General features: G+C 45.9%; 1 protein-coding gene across 5 annotated transcripts in view; it reads left to right on the forward strand.

The window, feature by feature from the left end:
* The first annotated feature begins 1,655 nt into the window (after positions 1–1,655).
* FMNL3 (formin like 3) overlaps positions 1,656–21,269 on the forward strand; it is a 51,401-nt gene continuing 31,787 nt past the window's right edge. For all 5 annotated transcript variants that reach the window (XM_061128314.1, XM_061128321.1, XM_061128330.1 and 2 more), the window contains exon 1: positions 1,656–2,011. In XM_061128314.1, coding sequence (XP_060984297.1) covers positions 1,886–2,011 — 126 coding nt within the window. In that variant the 5' untranslated portion in view covers positions 1,656–1,885. The remainder of the gene's footprint in view (positions 2,012–21,269) is intronic.

Genomic DNA, 21,269 nt, shown 5'->3' on the forward strand with positions numbered 1-21,269 from the left:
GTAACCCCCTTCACCTCTATTCCATTTCCTTTTTTTTTTTTTTTTTAATTTTGGCTGTGCCAAGAGACATGAAATCTTAGTTGTTCCCTGACCAGGGATCAAACCCTCACCCCCTGCACTGGCAGAGTGGAGTCTTAACCACTGGACCACCAGAGTAGTCCCTCGATTTTATTTTTGTTAACACTGATCACTAACACCTGTACATTTTATTTAGTCTATTGTCCACCTTTTTTCCTACCCAGAAGAGCAAGGAGAGCAAGATGTATGCTTCTTTTTTCGGGGGGGGGGGGGGAGGATGGGCATACCACTTAGCTTGCAGGATCTCATTCTCTGACCAGGGATCGAACCCTGACCCCTGGCAGTGGACCATCAGAGAATTCCCTGTATGCCTTTTTCGGTTTACAGATATGTCTTCAATGCCCCAAACAGTATCTGACATATAAAGAACTTTTCAGTAAATGCTTGTTGAATAAATGAATGAAAAGTCAAGGTGATAACTTCAGGCATGGCTGGAGTCAGGTTCTCAGCATGTTATTAGAACTCCTTCTTAGTTTTGCTTTCCTCTGCACTGACTTCATTCTCAAACAGTCTTGAGATCTTATGGTGATGGCATGATAGCCACCAGCAGCTCCAGATTTACATTCTTACAATCCAGCAGCCTTCCCACTCTGGGAAGAGAGTGCCTCTTTCCTGATGATTCCAGTGAAAGCCTTAGAACTGAGTTTTATATTCTGGGTCAACTGTCAATCCCTAAAACAGTCCTAAAGGTAGAGCAAGAAGATGCAATGACTGGCCAAGCCTGGGTCATGGGGACCTCCTGGGACAGGCGTGAAATTCTGCTGTACATAGACTCAGAACAGGAGAACGTAAAGTTCCCTAAAAGGAAACGGGGTGCTATCACATGAAGAGGGATATAGGCTCCGCTGGCAGAAACAACAGACGTCCATCACATAAATGATGACCCACCCAGCAGACCTCGTCCAGAACAGCATTGTTGTCCTGCCTTTCCATTTTTACATCCAATCAGATCAACCTCTGAACGTTGGTAAGGTCCTCTCCTCTTAACTGCCTTTTCACCTGTCTCTGTCAGTTAAGTTATTTCCCTATCCGTAAATGCCTGGTTCAAATATGATCTCCCTCATCTTGACTCTTTAACAGATGTGGTCTCTCTCCCACTTCTGAGCATCCTACCTGTTTCTACTTCTCTTGTAGTTATCTTTTCACACTGTGCCCTATATCTTACTTATTTGCGTACATTATGAGCTGTTGTGGAAAAGGGCTGCTTCCCGCGCCCAAGCCGACACCTCACGCCCTCAGCAACTGCGGTGATTAGATACGCTCCAGGGCCGCCAGGGCGCGCCAAGTGCCAGGCGCGAGGCCTCCGGGAGGGAGGCGGGGAAGCGGGAGGAGGCGCTGTGATTGGCAGCTGCTTCAGTCAATCGGGCGCAGGCGGGGGCGGGGAGGGGCGGGCCGCCAGGGAGGCCCGTGGGCGAGAGGCGGGGCCTGCATGAATGGGGCGCGCGGCGCGCGGCTGCAGTCGGCGCTCGGGGGGGAAGCTAGAGTCCCGGCCCGGAGTGGGTGGGAGGAAGCGAAGTGCTGGGGGGAGGGAAAGAGCGCGGGGGGCGGGGAGGGGCAGCGCCGGGGCGGCGCGCTGAGGGCGGCGAGGCGGCGGGTGTGAGCGAGAGCCGTGGCCGCGGTGCCTGTCGCTGCGGTGCCGCTGTCCGCTGCGCCGCCTCCTGTCGGACCCCGAGGAGCCCCCGACCCGGCGGCGGAGTAGGGACTGGGGTAGCCGGCATTGAGGGAGGAGCCGGGTCCGAGCTGCCGAACCCAGGACCCCCGGGCGTGGAGGTGGGGGGGCTGAGGCCCCCGAGGGGGCCCCGCCGCGATGGGCAACCTGGAGAGCGCCGAGGGGGGCCCGGGCGAGCCCCCCTCTGTCTCGCTTCTGCCGCCGCCCGGCAAGATGCCGATGCCGGAGCCCTGTGAGCTGGAAGAGAGGTTCGCCTTGGTGCTGGTGAGAGCCGATCCTGTCCCTTCCCCCTACTACCGCCCCCACTCCCCGCCCCGATCTCAGCGCCCCGGGTGGGACTTTGCCTGGGTTCCTCGGTCCGGCCCACCCCTTCAGTCAGGGCCCCCGACGGCCCCCGACCCCCAGTGCCTTCCCAGGCGCTGAGCAGCCCCGTCGGGGACCTCCCTACCGAAGCGTCTACCTCTGGACACTTAGGAGGAGGGGTCCCTAACCCGGGACCGCCCCAGTATCAAGAGTTCTTCCTCTTCCCTCCCCCTTCTGCCGCCCTTCGCACTTCTCCCCACTTCCCTGACAGTCTCCCCAGATCCCTGGGATTCTCATTTCTAAATCTTTGGCGGGAGAGGGGGAATTCAGAAGCTCCGGGCCGGCCCATTCCTCAGCCTCAGTCCGGGTTCTCTGACTGGGGAGATCGCCTCTCGTGTTAACATGGAGGCTTTCCAGGGAGTGGGTCCTACTCCCAGCCCAGACCAGATGTTTAGGGGAGAGGAGGGGGAATGGAGGGGGGCTGGCAGCTCGTGAAGGGGGTGGAATAAAGAGTGATGCCATTCTACTTATTTTCAGAACGGCCTGCAGGCATCCTGCAAAGTTACAGTGGGTTTGCCTAAAAGGGCTGAACATGTGGATAAACCATTTCACTAGTGTATTTTTCCAATTGAAACAATACACAAACCATCCTGCCTCCCCCACCACCCCCCTTTTTATGTTAAGCCTAGTGGCTGGTTTTTGTTTTGTGCCTGTGCTTCTTTTTAGTCTTTCTGTACCGTTCCTAAGTGGTCTGTATGAGTGAGGTTTTAGGGCTGACTTTGGGACCCTCCTTTGATGTGGGGATTGGACATTGATGTCAGTGGCTGTCTGGACCCAGAGGATCTGATCGATATCACTAAGATGGAGACAGAGAATATGTTGGAGCTATAAATGAAATTTTGGAGAAAGTGAATTAGGTGATGGAACATTTGCTAACAGAGGTAAATCTTAGAGAAACTTGGGGAAATAGTTCCCAGTTGCTCCAAGAACTCTCTTAGAAGCAGTGCCAATGCTGCCTTTTTTGTTACTATGGCCAGAAGGGCTGACTTTGCCTTTGCTTGTGAGGAGGGATAAGTTGTGGACTTAGCAGCCTTATTGGATTTCATCTGCTTTGGAATAGGAAGATTAGATCTGTTGGCATCAGTGAAGCTGTCTAGAGATCCTGGCCTCTCCAATGGTGCAGAGCCTGACATCAGCCCATTGGCACTGTAGCGGGATCAGAGAGGGTCCACGGGGTTCCAAAGGGAAGCTGGCACCTCTCTTGCCCATCAGCTTTGGAAGGGCCTAAGGGATCTGAGCCACACATCCTGTGGCCCTCTGCATTTCCCCTAGCCTCCTCAGGGGGATGGGGTGAGTCAGTGATTACTAATGTGCTGTGGCCATCTCAGAGGCTGAGGAAGAGAGCCTGGGACTTGGTGCCCTTGAGAACAAGAGCTCAACTGTTGGGGAAAAGAGTAGGAGGGAATCTGCACTCCAGTAAGGGTGTGAAAACCCCCCATGGAGTGGCATGAGGTAGCTACAGAACTGGAGAGAAAGGGCTGTTCAAAGGTGGACTGGATAGGGGGCTGCCTTAGGAAGGGGCTACCAGGCTGGTTGTTGTGAGAGCTCAAAACCAGAGTTGGTCATGTCCTCTTTGGAGCTTGGTTGACACGTTTGTTTAGTTGGCAGGTTAATGGCTTAATATTCACAAAATGTACACGGTATCCTGATTACTAGCCAGCAAGCCCAGGTCAAGCCAGAGACCTGACCACCCACTTGCAAGCCTTCCTTTCTGTATAAAGTTTTTTATTTGTTTCCTTGTTGCTTTTGTTTTGATCTTTCTGCTGCTGATGGGGAGTTGGGACAGGGTAGGCCCGGGGCTAGTTGTCTTAGGAAAGGAGGGGATTTTACCTCATTTTTCCAACACAGGGAAATCATGCTTTCTTGGAGATTTCAGTTCTTCTCTGGGACTCTTAAAGATCCTTCTTTCCTCTGTTCCTAAAACATGCCCTTTCCACTATCCTTTGGGAACTCCATTGGCTATTGGCTGTTTGACCCTGGAACAGGCTCAGGTGTATTTCCTAACAGCCAGGATAAGCTTAGTAGAGTAGAAAAGGCAGGGGCTCTGACTTAGCAATCATCTTAACCTCTTTCAGCCTAGATTTTTTCATCTGTACAATGGGGCAAATGATTCCTATCCTGGTGGGATTTTGAGAATTACGTGAGGTATGTATATAAAGTGCTTAGCACCAGGTACTCAATATAGATTTGTTTCTTTTTTTGATTGTGTGACAGGTTGCTGCTTTTTCACCATTTTCTTTCCCAGATTGTCAGCCTCACTGTGGTTTATAAAAAAGTTATTTGTTGGTTTTGCTGAGGTGATGCGCTGGTGTCCTGGTTAAGCATATGCATTTTCAAGTCAAAATGGGCTCATATCTGGCTCCTCACAGTCTCCAGTTAGCAAAGTATTTGACCTCCAGCAGGTTACTTAATCTCTGTAAGTCCCGAGTTCCTCTTATAAATGAAGATAATAATAGTATTTCCCACATGAGGTTATTGTGTGAATTTAACAAAACTAGAAGTTAAGTCCTTAGTTAGCATACTCTGGCATCTACTATATGCTCAGTAAATAGTAGTTTTTAAATGTGTAACTGTTGTATATTTTTGAGATTAATCCTTTGTCTGTTGCTTCGTTTACTATTATTTTCTCCCAATCTGAGGGCTGTCTTTTCACCTTGCTTATAGTTTCCTTTGTTGTGCAAAAGCTTTTAAGTTTCATTAGGTCCCATTTGTTTATTTTTGCTTTTATTTCCAATATTCTGGGAGGATGCATGAGACAAGTGCTCGGGCCTGGTGCACTGGGAAGACCCAGAGGGATCGGGTAGAGAGGGAGGTGGGAGGGGGGATCGGGATGGGGAATACAAGTAAATCCATGGCTGATTCATGTCAATGTATGACAAAAACCACTACAATGTTGTAAAGTAATTAGCCTCCAACTAATAAAAATAAATGAAAAAAAAAAAGTGTAACTCTCAGCTGTGACTCAGATCTGAGAGCACTCGTATTCCCAGAAAAGTATTTTCAGTTCAGAAATCTGATGAAACCAGTTACCCCATTATGTATAGCCAGTCCCAGGATATGCTGCTGATGTCACATGGAGGGCTTCCCCAGTCCCAATATATCTATGGAAACCACCCCCCTGAAAAACACCCTGGCTGGGGAAGTTGTATCACTGCTGAGTCAAGACCACAGGCTCCCCGCTTTTTGGTGCAGACACATGATCCGACCCACAGTCTGTCAGCTGAGGTTGGAGAACTGAGGTCTGAAGCCATGAGGTGGTTTGTGCAGGACATTGTCCCCAAGAGTGCCGCCCCAGTCCAGTGCCCTCACCTGGGGCCTTTCGTCCTGGTGTTCTGAGATGCTGCCCTTCTCTGCTCTGGGGGCAGCTGACATCCCGGATGGATCCCCTCTGGCTGGGTCAGCTTCCACCATTTATTCTGTGTACAGTACAAACAATGTTATTTTCTAGATGTGCCTCTAATATTAAAAAGGTTGTGGAAAAAAAAAAAAAAGGGTTGTGAAGCTGCTATGTTACACTGTTTCCTTGGGATCCTCCCTTACCGCCTGTGTTGACAGCAGCCGCTATTCTGTTGAGGACTGAGAGTTTAGGATGGGCAGTTATTGGAGCTCCTCTTTATTAACGCCAGGGTGAGAGCCGATCTCTGGTCTGGTAAAGCCCCCTCCTGTATTTTGGTTCTGGCTGGATTGGATTACTACCCAATCTTAGTTGCTCAGAAGCTAGTATGCTGGCCAGTGCTGGTGTAGAGAGGGGAGACAGCGGGCTTTAATGGTCTTAACAGGATAGCTTTTCTTGTTTGCACCCTGATTTTTCTATTTGCTGGCTTATTACAGATTTGAGATGAAGTCTGAAGGTTCTGATGGCAGAAAAAGCCCTGGATATCCCACAAGAGGAGGCTCTCAGGGCATGAGGGTGGGGCTGTGTGACAGCCTGTCCCTGCCATGGCCCCTCCTTTCACATTTCCCTGGTGATGACTGCTGACCTGGGGTTTTTGCTATAAGTGTAGCATTGATGTGGGAGCTAAACTGGCCTGGGTGCTGTTGTTGTCAAGAGACTTTGAGAGACCTCCTTTGACATTGAAAGGGGCTGGGAAAAACTTGGACTAAATATCAAGTTCCAAATCGCCATGGTGGAAATGTTTTTCCCAGCCTTGGGGATTGTGGTGAATTAGTTCAGGCTGGGATAGGACTTGGGGGAGGGAAAAGGCTCTTGACAGCAGCTCTGGCCAGAGGAACCCCCTTGTTAAAGAGACCCCACTGAGAAGACCCTAGGCCACAGAGAGAAGCCTAATTCCTAGACTTTTCCATGTGACCCTGCATTAGACTGGGGAGGTGTAGGGCTGGATGGGAGAGGGATGGAACTGATGCAGTGGACTCCTTGTGATTTGGGGATGTTTTCATTGCTCGTAGGGAGATTCAACCTCTTTTTTCTTTTTTCTCTTAAAGTAATACTCATTCTCTAAAAAAAAAAGTTTGGGCAATTTATAATTTAGATTGAAGAAAAAAGTCCTTATTTTCTCCATTCCTTTAGCAAATGGAGACATGTGTTCTAAAACTTTTCATATTTGTTTCTCTGTGTAGAGTTTTGTATCAATACAATGTTGTGATAGTAGTGTGTGTGTATGTGTGTATGTATACATACACATATTTATCCAATATGGCTTTTTTTTTTTTGCTTTTGTTATTTTAGTAGTTTTCCCAGGCTAGTCACTGTAAACATTTTTAAATGCTTGCACAATGGTCCGTCAAGTGAGTGTACTATTGTTAACTCTCCTCCTATTGTTGGACATTTAGTTGTTTGCTTCTGTTTGCCGGCATAAACAGTGTTATGATGAATATCTTGGTGTACATTTTCAATAGTTAGAGTTTTTCTTGGGATAGAAACCCAAAATTGAACTTGCCAGATTGTAGGATATAGTGTTTTTCAGGTCCTAAATATGTATTTCCAAATGATTTTTTTAAAAAAGATTAGTGCATGTGAGTGTCTTTAAAGGGAGGGAGGAGGGTTGAGAATAGCTTCTTTTCTCCAGATTATGAAAATAAAACAGTTTTTAAGCACATTTAGAAGTAAAAAGTTTGTAAAGTATAAAATACATAAAAAAGTATAAAGAAGAGAATTAAAATCACCTATAATCTCTCCATTTACTTTTAACATTTTGATGTACTTAAATTTTAACAATTAGTCATACTGTCCATATTGTTTTGTAAGTTGATTTTTAATTTGACTATTTTAAGCGTTTTTTCATTTGTTTGTTCTTCAGTATCGTGATTTCATATCTGCAGAGTATTTCATAATATAGTATTTTATTAATGCCTTATATTTCCTCTGTCTCTCCTTTTTGTTACTATAATTAACACTGTGATGAATTTTCTGTGCATAAATATTTGTGTGCATCTCTATTTCCTTGGGATAAATTGCTAGAAGAGAAATTACTGGACCAAAGGCCTTTGAGGAATATGCCTTCTACAAAGGTTGTAACAGTTGGCTTTCCCACTGACAATGTGTCTCCTTTCTCGATAAACTAATCATTACTGAATGGTTTAACTTTAAATACTTTTGCCAATTTAATTAGCCAGTATCTTGTAGGATCTTGTAGCATTAGTAGTGGCTTGTTCTAATTTGCATTTCTTTGAACATTTCCTCATAAGTGTTTTGGCCATCTTTTATATGTGTTCTTAGTTCTCTGTTGGGGATTTTATTATATATACATATTTCTGTGTAAAAACATGTATACACTTTCCACACTTTTTCATGATGAAATATTTTGCATGAATGAAAGAGCATATATAACTATAATGTAAGATTAAAATAATGATAAAATGGGTACTAGTATATCCACTGGGGAGTTCTTAGAATTGCTTCTTGCCCCTTGATTTCTTCTCCCTGCTTGTTTATCTGGGATGAGAAAGCCCTTTAGCTCAGGCCCTGCGGGGTCTGTCTGCAGCTGGGACAGTCCAGGTGGCAGCCACACCAGTGCTTCATGGCTGCGTCTGTGGGGAAACAACTGCCACAGCTGGTGAGAACAGGAACTGGCTGTGGTGGAAATAGCTAATCTTCAATGAAGTGAAAAAAGAAGCCAAGGTGGAGAGGAAATGAGACCACAGATCCTCCCCTGCCCCTGGGGTTGCCTGGGAAGGCTGGTCGGAGCCAGGGCCCCAGTTCTGTGGTCGAAACCGGAGAATCTGCCCCAGAGCTGAGTGCAGTCGGCCCAGGGGACAGCGGCGCTGGCTGCCTGAAGCCAGCGTGTAATCTGGTCAGCCAGGCTGGTCACCTCCACTCTGGGGAACTGTTTCTCCCAAGTCTGAGCTGAGTTGAAGCAGTGCCAGGGAAAGGCCGGGGGTTCATTCCAGTTCGGAAATGCTCTTCAGAGAAGAGGAAGGACCTTTTTCTTTGAAGATAAGAAAGGGTGCTGTCTCCACATAGCCCCCACCCCCTGCTTCTTGCCGTGTACTTGAGAGTCCCCTCTCTGAATAGCACCATATGGAAAGTTAGAGTATTAAGATTGTCATCCACGAAGAAGAAGGTTCTGGAATAGAGATGAACTCGGCAGCTAGAATTCCCGTGTTCCCATTTCCAGTCTCTCTTTGCCTCCCTCAGCAGAGCCACATTTTTATATCTTGTTTTCCTTGCATGGGAGAATGAGTCCCCCAGGAAAGATGTAAAGTTATCAGGCTGCCTCGTGTCTTTGAGATACTCTGGTTGTCTTCGCCTCCCACCCTCCTCTATACTTCTTCTGTTTTCATCTTTCTGAATCCTCTTCCCAGAGTCTCTTATGCTTTCTGTCTTCCATCACTTCACAACAAAATTGTGGGTTGGGAGTTTGTGTGTTGGGTAGAGGAGGACCTGGATAGGTTTTGGGGGAACAGTTTTCCCCACTCCCTTTACTAATATCCATATTCTTCTCAGTTTATAAAGTACTTTGAGGTACTTGAAGGGTGTTCTAAGTAATATTCAGAACCACAAGGGGAGAGCAGAATTATTTATGTGACTAATTTTGCAAGTAGAGGAAGGATTTAGGCTGTTGAATACCCATGAAGGTTCAGTTCTTGTCCTCATCTCTTTCCTTGTTCCCTCCTTACAACACCTTCACATCCTCTCCCAGGTTATTCCCAGGGCTGGCTGGGCTGATGGTCCTGCCTCTGGGTCCCTGAAAACATGAAGGAGGAAATGATGTACTCTCCTCCTCCCCTGCTTGCTCATTTCTACCCAGATCTAGACTAGAGAGTGTCGTAGCCCTCCTCTGATTGCTTAGCCCCTCTCTAAGGAAGAGCAGAGCCTGAGCCTGGTGTTTGGGTACTTTCAGAGATGGTTATCTAGTTTTATGAACTATCTAAAGTTTAGAGCAGAGTTAATTTCCTCTCAGTTTTTACCAGCTTCCTTGCAGGGAGCTGGGAAGCCAGTCCCTAGATCCTCCTAGTATTTCCCATGAAGCCTTAAAAAACATGATATTTTGAAAGAAAAAGCACCAGTTTTGGAATCAGAAAACTTGGGTTCTGATCCAGCTTGATAGCCTTTTTTCTCCCCCCAACTGATGACCATTGGCAAAGTCTATAACTTTTCTGATTCAGTTTCATCTTTGTGAAGTGATTATACCTACTTTACAAGGTTTTTAAGACGTTTAAAGTAGACAAGAGTGAAAATACTGTGTAATCTCTAAAGGTTCTACAGTTAAATGTTTGTGGCATACACATTACCCACTGTATACCACCTCTTAATGTGGTTTTCAGATGGGGGAGGTGTTGTCCCAGGGGGAGTTTTTGGCAAGTGAGGATGTTTTGGTATCACACTGACTAGGGGAGATGGGGTGGCTTTTGACATTTAGTGCCCAACGACTAGGAATATTAAACATCCCACAGTGTTTGGGTCAGTCCCACACAATAAAGAATGATCCTACCCAAAATGTTAATAGCACTTCTGCTGAGAATTATCTTCTGTTAATCTGTACCTCATTGTTTTGTGTTCCACTTGGGGATGAAGCTTTAAGGGCAGTAAAAGTAAAGGCAGAGCAACAGTTTTTGGTTTTGTCATGGTTTTCCCATTTCCTGGTACACCTTCAAGGAAGAGCTGGACCTCCATCTTTTTATTATCTCTGTCTATAGGTTTAAGGGCGGATTGCCTGGTTCCTTCTGTACTGTGAGTTCTATCCTACAACTTGTCAAGAGCAATTTGGGGTACACATTTCACTGTTGACCTTTGCTAACCCCATTAGCTCTTCAAGCCAGGGGAAGTGTTCTTTTAGGTTGGGAATATGTTTAAGAGCTCTTTAAACAGTATTTCTGGATTTTTTGAGTAAAGGACCCTTTTGAAAATCTGCTTAAATTTGTAACTTCTAATTCTAGGCATGCACACAGCCCTTTAGGGTTTTAAACCCATTCTTGGGTCTGCTAGGGAACCCCTGGCTTTGAGCCTAGAGGAATAGGAAGGGAGATGAGGAGAAGCCACTGTAGGAGCTCCTTCATACAGATAGTACTCGATATTTTTATAAGAGGAAGGGAGTCGTTTATCAGTTCAGATAAAAGGATACCTCTGTTGGTGGATCCAAAAAGAGAGCATGTTGAAACTTGGTTGACTGCCATTCAGAGGGAGATATCTGGCCCCTGGACATCTTAACTTTGACTAAAGATACTTTGTGGTGAGGTCTCCCACTTTGATCCAGACCCTCAACCTCCAGGAACATCCAGGTAGGGATGGCAGGATGTACTTTGACAAGCCAGGGGAACCAGGGGCATCCTTGGAGTGAGGCCCAAAGGTTAGGTCATCTCTCTGTGTTTGGAGGTGTTACCTGCCCAAACTTCAGCTTTCTCCCACAGGCCTAAGGTCTCTGGGGAAATCCAGGCGGTTGTGGCTTCCCTGAGCATGCCTTAAAGGGGATTTTTGACATACAGTTTCTAGCAGTTACTTCTATGCATAAATCCTTTTGCTTTCTACCTTTCCAAGAAAAACAAAAAAAGAAAACCTTTTCTTTTATTGACTGCTCAGAATATTTCATACCAAAATTTTGTGAAGAAAAATTCAGATCTTTGGAGGGCTTTATTTATTATGAAAAAAATTTTTTTTTCCAGGACAGTGTTAAGAATGTTTTTTCTCGGTGGAGCCTCCCATCTCATCTTTATAGGAGTGGCTCAGTTTCTGCTCCACTAAATACCTAGACTTAACTCGTATAGCTTAAGGAAAGAATTCAACATTTCTTGGGTATATGCCACATGCTTTTACATGAATTATCTCATTAAATGTGGCAGTTATTTTATGTCTGTTGCACAGGTGATGAAACCAGGGCTCAGAGGAGTTAACTAACCTGGAGAAGGTCTCAGCTTAAATGTCACTTAGAGAGGCCTTAAGTAAAAATTTTTGTTTAGATATTTTTGTTCATACTAGAAGGATTGATAGAAATACAGCTTCTAAAAGATGCTCATATAGAGTTTAAAAAACAGAGAAAATTTTCTGGAAGAATACAAATAAGCCTAATAATGAATACCTGTGAAATGCAGGGAAGGAATCATAATAGGAAGAACAGGAAAGTCAAAGGGAATTTAGGTTTATATATTATGTTGACATTTCTTACAAGGAGAATGTATTTATGTGTTAGTTATACAATTAAAAGTTAAAGGAAAAATTCTTAATCTCATTAGATATCAAAGAAATGAACATTTCAATGATACACTTGTATACAAATCATCAGGGCAAAATTTTAAAGATGGACAGCGTCTGTGGTTGTCATTGGGCTCCCCTGATGGATGAAATGGTAAAGAATCTGCCTGCAACACAGGAGACCCAGGTTCGATCCCTGGGTCAGGAAGATCCTCTAGAAAAAGGAATGGCTGCCCACTTCAATATTCTTGCCTGGAGAATTCCAGGGACAGAGGAGCCTGGCGGGCTGCAGTTCATGAGGTCACAAAGAGTTGGACACAACTGAGTGACTAACACAGTGACATGGTTGTCACTAATAGTACATTAATACACCGTTAGTGGTAGTGTAATTTGGTACAGACATTTTAGAAGATATTTTGTAGGGTCTACTGGTTTCATATGTGCATGCCCTTTAACTTGTTCATCTCATTTCTAGGAAGCTGTCTTACAGAGTGGTTTATGCATGTGCATGAAGGTGCATGGAAAAGATCCTCAGGATTGCATTGTTTACAGTAAACATCTGGGAGAAACCTGATTGTCCATTTCCTGTCCATATCTATTCCTTTACTGTTCATCTGGTTACTTCAGGCAAATACTGGGAGTTATCCTTCATTTTTCCTTCTGCTTTCTCCATACCCAGTCTATTACCCTGCCAGTTCTATGTCCGAAAATATGTCTCGGATCTACCCATTCTATCTCTACTGCCTCAGTCCAAGCCAGAATCAACTCTGACTTGTATTACATCCAACAAATTGGCCTCCTGATTTCTTCCACTGTGCCTTTCTCCATCCTCACGTCCATTTTCCACAAAGCAGCCAAATTTAAACTGTAAGTCAAATAGCATCATTTCCTACCTAGAAATCTTTTTAATGTCTTCCTTCTTGAAGGAAAAAAACCAGCAAACTCCTGGCCTTGGCCCCTAAGAGTACATTATTTTGGCTCCTGCTGACTTCTTTAACCTTACTCACCTTCCTGATTTATGGCCTCCACATTAGCCTTCCTTGAGTTAGGACAAGTTCCTTCCTTGTCTCAGGGCCTTTGCATAAGCTGTTTTCCTCTCCAGGAATGTCTTGTCCTTGGATTTTCAAGTGGTTCAATCTAGTTTATGCTTCAGGGTTCAGTTTTAATAATATCACCTCTCAGAGAGGCCTCTCTTCCTTATTATTCTCTATCTTAGCACCCTATTAACTTCTTTTGTATAATTTTCTACTTTAAAGTTCTTTAATTGTTTATGATCTGTCTCCCCAGACTATTGATTCCATGAGGGTAGAGTTTTTCTGTATGCTTATCACTGTCCACCCCAATACCTGGCACTGGGTAGGCCCTCAATAAATGGTTGTGACTGATGGAAATCTCCAAGATATGTGTGTGTGTAAATATAATAGTCTAAAAGGGGAATTAAAAGAAGACTATATATAATGCTTTATAAGCAGTACGTTTGTATGTAAATATATAGGAAAAAAGGCCTGGGACAATCAACACCAAGCTGTGGGTTCCTGTGGTTACCTGTGGTTACCTGTGGAGGGGGATGGATTGAGTTGGGGACCAAACAGTGATTCTTTTTTTATTCTATAAGCTTTTGAGTTGATTAATTTTTTAAGCTACACATACCCACATATTTGTTCCTCCTTTAAGGGAAAAGGAGGAATAAAAATAGGGGAGGAAGACTCAATTTTTGCTGTAAAAAAAGAAAGCTCCTGTCTCTCACTCTGCACTGATCCAAAAGAAGAGAACAGGAGGGAGAAAGGACACCACTGGGGTCATTCCCTGCTCTGTACTGAGCTTGAGACTAGTTTTCATAGTAGGAAGAATCCTAAGAGATGCCCTTATGCCCTGAGGCTGTATTTTAAATTCATAAATGTAGGCACAATCTCGGTCCCCTCGACACAGGCAGGTTGTATATTTTTAGCCTCTTTCATTTCTAGGCTATTGAAAGCTGCACCTCCAGCCTCAGCAGAACTTTAGCAGATGAAGTTAGCAAAGAGAATAAACGTGAGCTCTGGGCTTCACTGCAGCGAAGCTTCTCAAAGTTAAGTCAGTTCAGCAGCTGGGAACTGACTTGGGAAACTATGTTCTCTAGATTCTAGTCTCCCAGAAACATGGATAGCTTATCATTTTCACAGCTGATGTTTGCTGCGTGCTAATGGTAGGCTGGTCACCTGGCAGACTCTTTATACATGTTATCTCACTTAGTCTCCACAACTTTATGAAGTAGTTATTATTATCTCCATTTTATAGATGAGGAAATGGAGGTCCAAGAAGGCTAAATAGCTCACCTAGGATCACACAGCTAGTAGGTGGTGAAGTCAGAATTTGAATCCAAGCAGTTTGACTCCAAAACCCACATCCTTAACCACAATCTCCTTCTCTTTCTGGGGTCAGCACCTCCCTCGCCTTCAGTATTGCTTTGGTGGGGATTGTGTACATTACGGCAGAAATCAGGGGAAGTAGGACAAGTCATTTTTTGCTGAGAAGTGTGGTGGGAAGGTCTGGGCTTTGGAATCCCAGCCAGGCTTGGGTTTGAATCCCAGCTATCCCCTAGGACATTCACTGTCCAACAAATGTTTCCTTCTTCATTTACTCTGTGCCAGTGATACCACTGGGTATACAGTGGTGAAAAACAAATATCACCTCCGTCTTCATGGGGTTTATGGGAATGCAGATATTAAACGAATAAGTACTTAATTACAAATCTTATGTCCTTGGAAGCCAAAGAACAGGTTGTTAGGAGACAGGGTAACCAACACTCCCCTCTAAATGAAGGCCAGAGGCAGCCTTGGGATCTATGAGAGACTTTCTACTTTCATCTGATTTTCCTTCCTTTCTGGCTTTATTAAGAAAATAGGTCTTAGGTGCCTGCTGTATATACAACACTTTCTTGAGTGCTTTGAAGAATACCAAAAAATAGAAGATAATTGGAAAGACAAAATACACATTTAGAACTGTACTTTGAATGACTAGGGAATTAAAACAGGTGCCTGTCCTCGGGTTATCTGTGTGCCTCAGTTGTTTCATCCATAGCGTGGGATTACTGTTTGTCTTGCCTAGTCATATGTTTTGTGAGAAGACCAAATGAGATCATGAGGTGATGAGGGGCCACATAGCTCCAAGCACAGAAGGACTAGAGGGTTAGGGAAGGATTAGCATGGCCTAGGATCGCTAATCAGGCAGTGCTCTCAGAAGGACGTGGACTTGAAGTCAGGTCTTAAAGGGGACAGGTGTGGATTAGGAGAGAGGAAGCAGAAGGCTAGAGCAGAATGGGTGGGGAGTAAAGGGGAGGAATGAACTAGACCTATGAAGGGCAGCCAGGAGACCCACCTGTCAGGGTAGAAGATCCTAGTTCTAGACACAGACATGAGCTTGGGTCAGAACAGTTGGTCAGTTCACAGAAGGTTTTGTCTGAAGAGCCCCTGATTGTTAGAAAAGGCTCTGGAGGCCTTCCTGCCCAGAGTTTCAGGGGGCACTAGAGATTGGTTGATAAGTGGTTCCTGGCCACTCCTGGTCTTGCTTGTAACAATGAATGATTGAAATATACAAGAAAACAAAAAAAACCACTCAGTCCTTACAGGCTAGAGAATCCGAATAATTTGATTAAGGTAAAACTGGCTGGAAGATGATCCCAGATGTCACCCCTGAATTGCAGCAATCTAAGGGCTTCCCTGATGGCTTAGACGGTAAAGAATCCGCCTGTAATGCAAGTGACCCAGGTTTGATCCCTGGGTCCGGAAGATCCCCTGGAGGAGGAAATGACAACCCACTCTAGTATTCTTGCCTAGAGAATTCCTTGGACAGAGGAGCCTGGCAGGCTAAGTACAACCCATGGGGTCATACAACCTGTGGGGTCACAAAGAATTGGACACAGCTGAACAGTTAACACTTTCACTTTCAAAAAATGTAGATGCTTCTATTTCTAGTCACCAAATTTGGGGCTAATTCTTACCTTTGCCAAACTTATCTTGCCTTCCTTTAAAGTGGAATGTGGTCGGGTACTGAATAATTTATATAATTAACAATACCTTGTTATGTTAGGTGTTCATTTCATACTACTCATTGCATAGTGTCTCTCCTTTCTGCTTGCTAGTGTTTTCTTGTACACTGTATTAGGGTGGGGGCAGTGGGGTGCACCCTCTCCCAGCTAGTCACCCAGGCTGGACACCTGGGGCTCGCTCTTGGCTGCTGCTCCTCGTCCTTCTGTGTACCTCCACCACCATGGTTGGTCCTCATCTCTTGCCCGGTCTGCTGTGGTAGACTCCTTAGGGGTCTCTCTACTCCAGTCTTGCAGACCCAGCCCCACCTGTCTACCACTCCCACCCCCATTCATCTTCACAGCCATATATAAAGATCTGGGTGATAGGTTTTCCAAGAAAAAAGAGTAAACCCTGGGATGGGAAAGAACTTTGCACATCCGAGGAACTGAAGGAATGCCAGATTGGTCAACAAGGATGCTAAAGAGACGTCAGGGATTGTAGAAGAAAGGTGATCAGGGCTCAGGTCATGGAACGTTATCAGCCTTGATAAGGAGTTTGGGGAGTGACCCGATCTGTTTTGTAGTGTGAAGAGTTCACTGTCACTGCTGCGTGGAGAGTCCTGGAATCTGGCTTCCCTCCGGGCAGCCTGTTGGCCTGAGTAAGACCAGGATCCTCAGTCAGCTCTGCCTAGCAGGGTGATTGAACCCTCTGCTCTTTCAGGTTTGACTGGTGTCCAGCCCTCTTTCCTATACCCACCTCAGGCCAGAAAGGGCAGTGCCTCTGCTAGGCTGGCCCCAGTGTTTGGCGTGCCTGCCCGTGGCCTGAGCCTATAATTTGGTGGGTTGGCTGGTTACAAAAATAAAAAGTGTGACCTATAACTAAAGCTGAGTGGATTCAGTAAAGAGGGAGCTTTTAATTTGCAGAGCTCCTGGCCTGTGTTTAACTGGAAGAGAAATGTGTCTCCTCCCTAGGCGCTGCTCCATTTTCTCCCTGGAGTACCTGCTCTGGGTGAGTTAGGGTTTGTGGGCCTGGGGGGTGAGCTTTAGGGAGATATTTGCAAGGGATGTTAGGGTCCAACAACAGGTTTGATGGGGCTCCCTGGGAGGCTGGCGTTATTCAGTTGCCTCTCAACCCATTGGGAGGCTTGTAGAGTTTTTATTTTTTTCATTTTATGAGTGATATATTTTAAAACTATATTTATTTAGCTGCATCTGGCCTTAGTTATGACCCGCGAGAGGCACATGGGCTCTTGTGGCTTAGTTGCCCCGTGGCATGTGGGATCTTAGTTCCCCAACCAGGGATCAAACCCGTATCCCCACATTGGAAGGCAGATTCTTACCCACTGGACTACCACGGAAGTGCTGAAAGTAGAATTTTTGAAAGTTGATTGTGTGATCACTCATTTATTCACTCAACACAAATGTGTTGAGTGTTAGCATTTTAGACATTGGGAGTCCCACAGTGAACAAGAGACAGAGGGACTCGCCCCATGGATGTTGCGTTGTTGGTGGGGACAGTGATCAATGCATACACAGATCTGTATGGAATGTTGGGTAGGGATAAGTGCCATGAAGAAAAAGAAGCTAAAGGGGTAGAGAGGAAGAGTGGCAATATTTTAGTGAAGTGGCAGTTTGGGGAGTTGAAGTACAAGAGAACAGTGAAACAGTGAAGACGACACTGTGGACTCTGGACTCCAGCTCCTGAGAGTCCCCCAGGGCAGGGGGTCCGTGGGCAGCACAGCCGGTCTGGGCAGGGTCGGGTCCATGCTGCTCATCCAGGGGCCTGGCTGGTTCCTAGCCCCAGGTGGGCCCAGTCAGAGCCTGTGGTTGCCTCTTCCTGGCTCCACTTGTCAGAACTGTCTGCAGGGCCGGGCAGGGTGCTGATTAACTGTAAATAGATACTTGTCTTTTCAGGGCTCCTCAAGCCTGATTCTCTTAAGATTTCCTGAAGTCACTGTGTGTTCTTGGCTAGAGACTTGTTCTAGGACTAAGAAGACTGGGCTGGGAAGCTATAAGTGGTGTCAGGGTTCCTTCACCCTGGACTGCTGCTCAGCCAGGCCTTTTTTCAGGACCCTGGGGCTCCACAGATTTGGAGTTGAATCCCAGCTCTGCCATTTATTAGCTCCATGACCTTGGGCCAGTGCCGTAACTTCCTTGAGCCTCAGTTTCTGTGTCTGTCTAATCAGGATAAGAGTACTTGACTTCTAGGGATTTTTTGGAGACTTAAATAAAATTTAAGGGTCCAGGGCAGTGTCTGGCGTGGTGGGTGCTCAGTACATTTTAAGTAGAAATGTTATTCTCAGTCCACCAACCTCTTCAAGTCAGGGCTGCTAAGTCACTTCAGTTGTGTCCAACTCTTCGCGACCCCATGGACTAGCCCACCAGGCTCCTCTGTCCATGGGATTCTCCAGGCAAGAATACTGGAATGGGTTTTTTTGTTGCCCTTCTTCAGGGGATCTTCCCGACCCAGGGATCAAACCAGCATCTTTTATGTCTCCTGCTTTGGCAAGTGGGTTTTTTTTTTTTTTTACCACTAGCACCACCTGGGATGCGCTCAAGTCAGGGATCTGGTATTAATTGAGAAATATGGATGATTGTTGATGGGTAAGAGGCTGGTTCTATGTATCTCAAAGTTGTAAAATCACTGAATTGCATACCACACATTAATCACCTTGCTTTTCTTCTTGATGTTGTTGGCCTTGTCATGACCATGACCTCTCCACAGGCCTTAGGACCTCCAGGAACCAGTATAGCCCTTGGCCTATCCTTTAGCACCTTTCATCTCTAGTGTATCCATGGAAGGAACTTGAAGAGCCTTTAAGGCATTTACCAAGGCTAGAATAGCCAGCCTCTGCCTACTGAAGTCCAGACCTGTGCTCCTGGGACTGTACTGAACTCTGGGGTGGTGGTGGCTCATTTGCAGACTGAAGGGGTCACAGACTCCCTTTCTTTTCAAAACCAGTCTCAGAATGATGCCCAGATAATATTCTAGAACAGATGGACGTGAGATAGCTAAGTGGGAAAGAGCATCTTTGTTTGAATCTTCTGTGTCCAGAGTATGCTTAGGACCCTTTGGACAGACTTCTGGTTTATGGTTGTGGTTATTTTGTTTTCACTTGCTGCTCAGCGGAATCAGCATCACACAAACACTCATTATCCTCAGCCCCTTGGCAGTCAGGGCACTTGGTAAATCCCTTGTAAAGTGCTCACGTCTGCAGATTATTTTCTGATGCATCTGGCATGAGTTCCGGATTGATGGTCCAATAGCAGCTATTAATTGCTCCCTTTGGGCTTGCCTAATTACTGCTGGCATTGTGGGTGAGTAAGGGATTAAGAGTCTCTTCTGCATTTATGGGGTAGCAGGTCCTGGTGAGCTCCCAAAGCATTTATCTGTCATTTCCCCAGAATACCCTTGTTAAAAGTTGGGAGCAAAACCTCAGGAGTTGAAGGGTCGGCAGCTAGACAGCGTCTGGTGGCAGCAGGCTTCTCGGTTGATTCCCTCCAGGAATTGTAAAGAAACCGTCTAGTATTTGTTGCCTATGGATGCCTGTAGGGAAATGTCAGGTGGTGTCACAGTGTTATAAAAGCACTGCCGGCTGCTTCTGACTGTCTCAGAGGCAAGAGGGCAGAGGCTACTCCAGCCTTATCCCACCAGGGCTAGATGAAGAGTCACTCAGTACTCTGGAGGGCTTCTGAGGCTGCGAACTGAGAATGGTGAAGGTGTCATCTTCCTCGCCTGGAGACAGAGAAGGGAGAGGAATGCTATACCACTGCTCAGAGCTGCCTGAGTACAGCCCGGTGTTCATTCACTCAGCAAGCACTCACTAAGCACTTAGAATTGTGTTAAGTGCCAGAGAAATGAAGATGACCGAGTCAGTGTCTGCCCCCAGGAGTTCAGTCTGAAGGGGAAGACAAACACATTAACATCTAATTGCAGTCTTCAGCTTGGAAAGTGCGACGGTGTAGAAAGGCAGGAGCATCTGGGCAGTACAGAGCAGGGCTTGGGGAATGCTGCCTGTAGGAGGAAACCTCTGCTGGCTAAAAGGATAATTAGGAGCTGGAGAGAAGTGTGGAGGAGAAGGCATTCCAGGTAGAGGGGCAGCGTCCGGGCAAGGCAGAGCATACTGTGCTCAGAGAATCCTTCTGGAGCTGCTCGGGGCTTTTGGAGTATAAGGTGTAAGGCAGACAGTGGTAAAAGGACTTTGACTGCTCTGTGGATGGGCTTCCCTGGTGTCTCAGACAATAAAGGATCTGCCTGCAATGCAGGAGACTTGGGTTTAATCCCTGGGTTGGGAAGATCTTCTGGAGGAGGACATGGCAACCTGCTCCGGTACTCTTACCGGGAGAACCCCATGGACAGAGGAGCCTGGCAAAGAGTCGGTCACAGCTGAGCAGCTAAGCACAGCACAGCAGATGAACCACACGTCATGCTTTTTGGTAGGAGGGTGGCATGGTCAGATTTTGAGGTGTCAGTGTGGCAGTCATGGGAGGGGAATCAGTTGGAGGTGGACAGCTAAGTAGATGCCTGACAGTGTGGTGATGCTGGTGGCCGCCTGAACCAGGGCTGGTTGGTGTGGTAGAGACTCAACAAATAGTTTGAAAGATTAAATTTAGGGAGCTTGATGGATCAAATTTGGTATTAGAAAGGTGGAGATAAGGGGAAAAGGAGGAATTCAGGATGGCACTCAGATTTCTACCTTGAGATAGAAATGCATATTTGAGAGAGTCATTGGTGTCTTCCCAGGTGGTGCTAGTGGTAAAGAACCCTCCTGCCAATGCAGGAGACATAAGACATGTGGGTTGCGGGTTCAGTTCCTGAGTTGGGAAGATCCCCAGGAGGAGGGTGTGGCAACCTACTGCAGTATTCTTGCCTGGAGAATCCCATGGACAGAGGAGCCTCACAGTCTACAGTCCATGGGGTCGCACAGAGTCCGGACACGACTGAAGCTACTCAGCATGCACGATGTCTATCGGTCAAATAAAATTTGGAGCTTAAACATTCTCATGCCTCTCTCTATATTCCCATAGACAGCACAGCCGTTTAGCGTGTCTGGGAGGGGACAACTCCAGGGACTTCAGCAGGGTCACAAGGGGAGAAACAGAGTTGTGGAGAAAAGTAGTTAGCTGAGGGGACCGAAAACAGAGATTTGTGGTTAATCAAACCTCAGCCTTGCAGACCGCAGGTTTAACCTGAGGAAGTCAGGAGACAACAGGGAAGCGAGGGACTTGAGATAAGGTGGAACACTAAAAACAACTTTCTTTGCAAAATCTCTTTCAAAAGATCACTCAGCAGAACACCTTAGTCAGTGAGTGACTCAATTCTTTCTCCCCAAACTCTGGTCCCAGCTTTCCTGTCAATTCCCTGGGTGGCCATTGGTATTTTCAGTCTCATCTTTCAAAGGGGTGTATGTGCAACTGCTCTAATCTAGAAAATTAGTAAACATGTAAGTAAATATATTTAACCTATACTGTTCAGCTGCATGTATAGACTGTCTTTTATGTATTTTAAAGTTCTGTGAAGTTATATTTTATGTATGGGCTTAGAAGCTGTCTTTGAATCACCTGCG

Source organism: Dama dama, chromosome 3 (assembly GCF_033118175.1).
Source record: "Dama dama isolate Ldn47 chromosome 3, ASM3311817v1, whole genome shotgun sequence".
NCBI classification, from domain to species: Eukaryota; Metazoa; Chordata; class Mammalia; order Artiodactyla; family Cervidae; genus Dama; species Dama dama.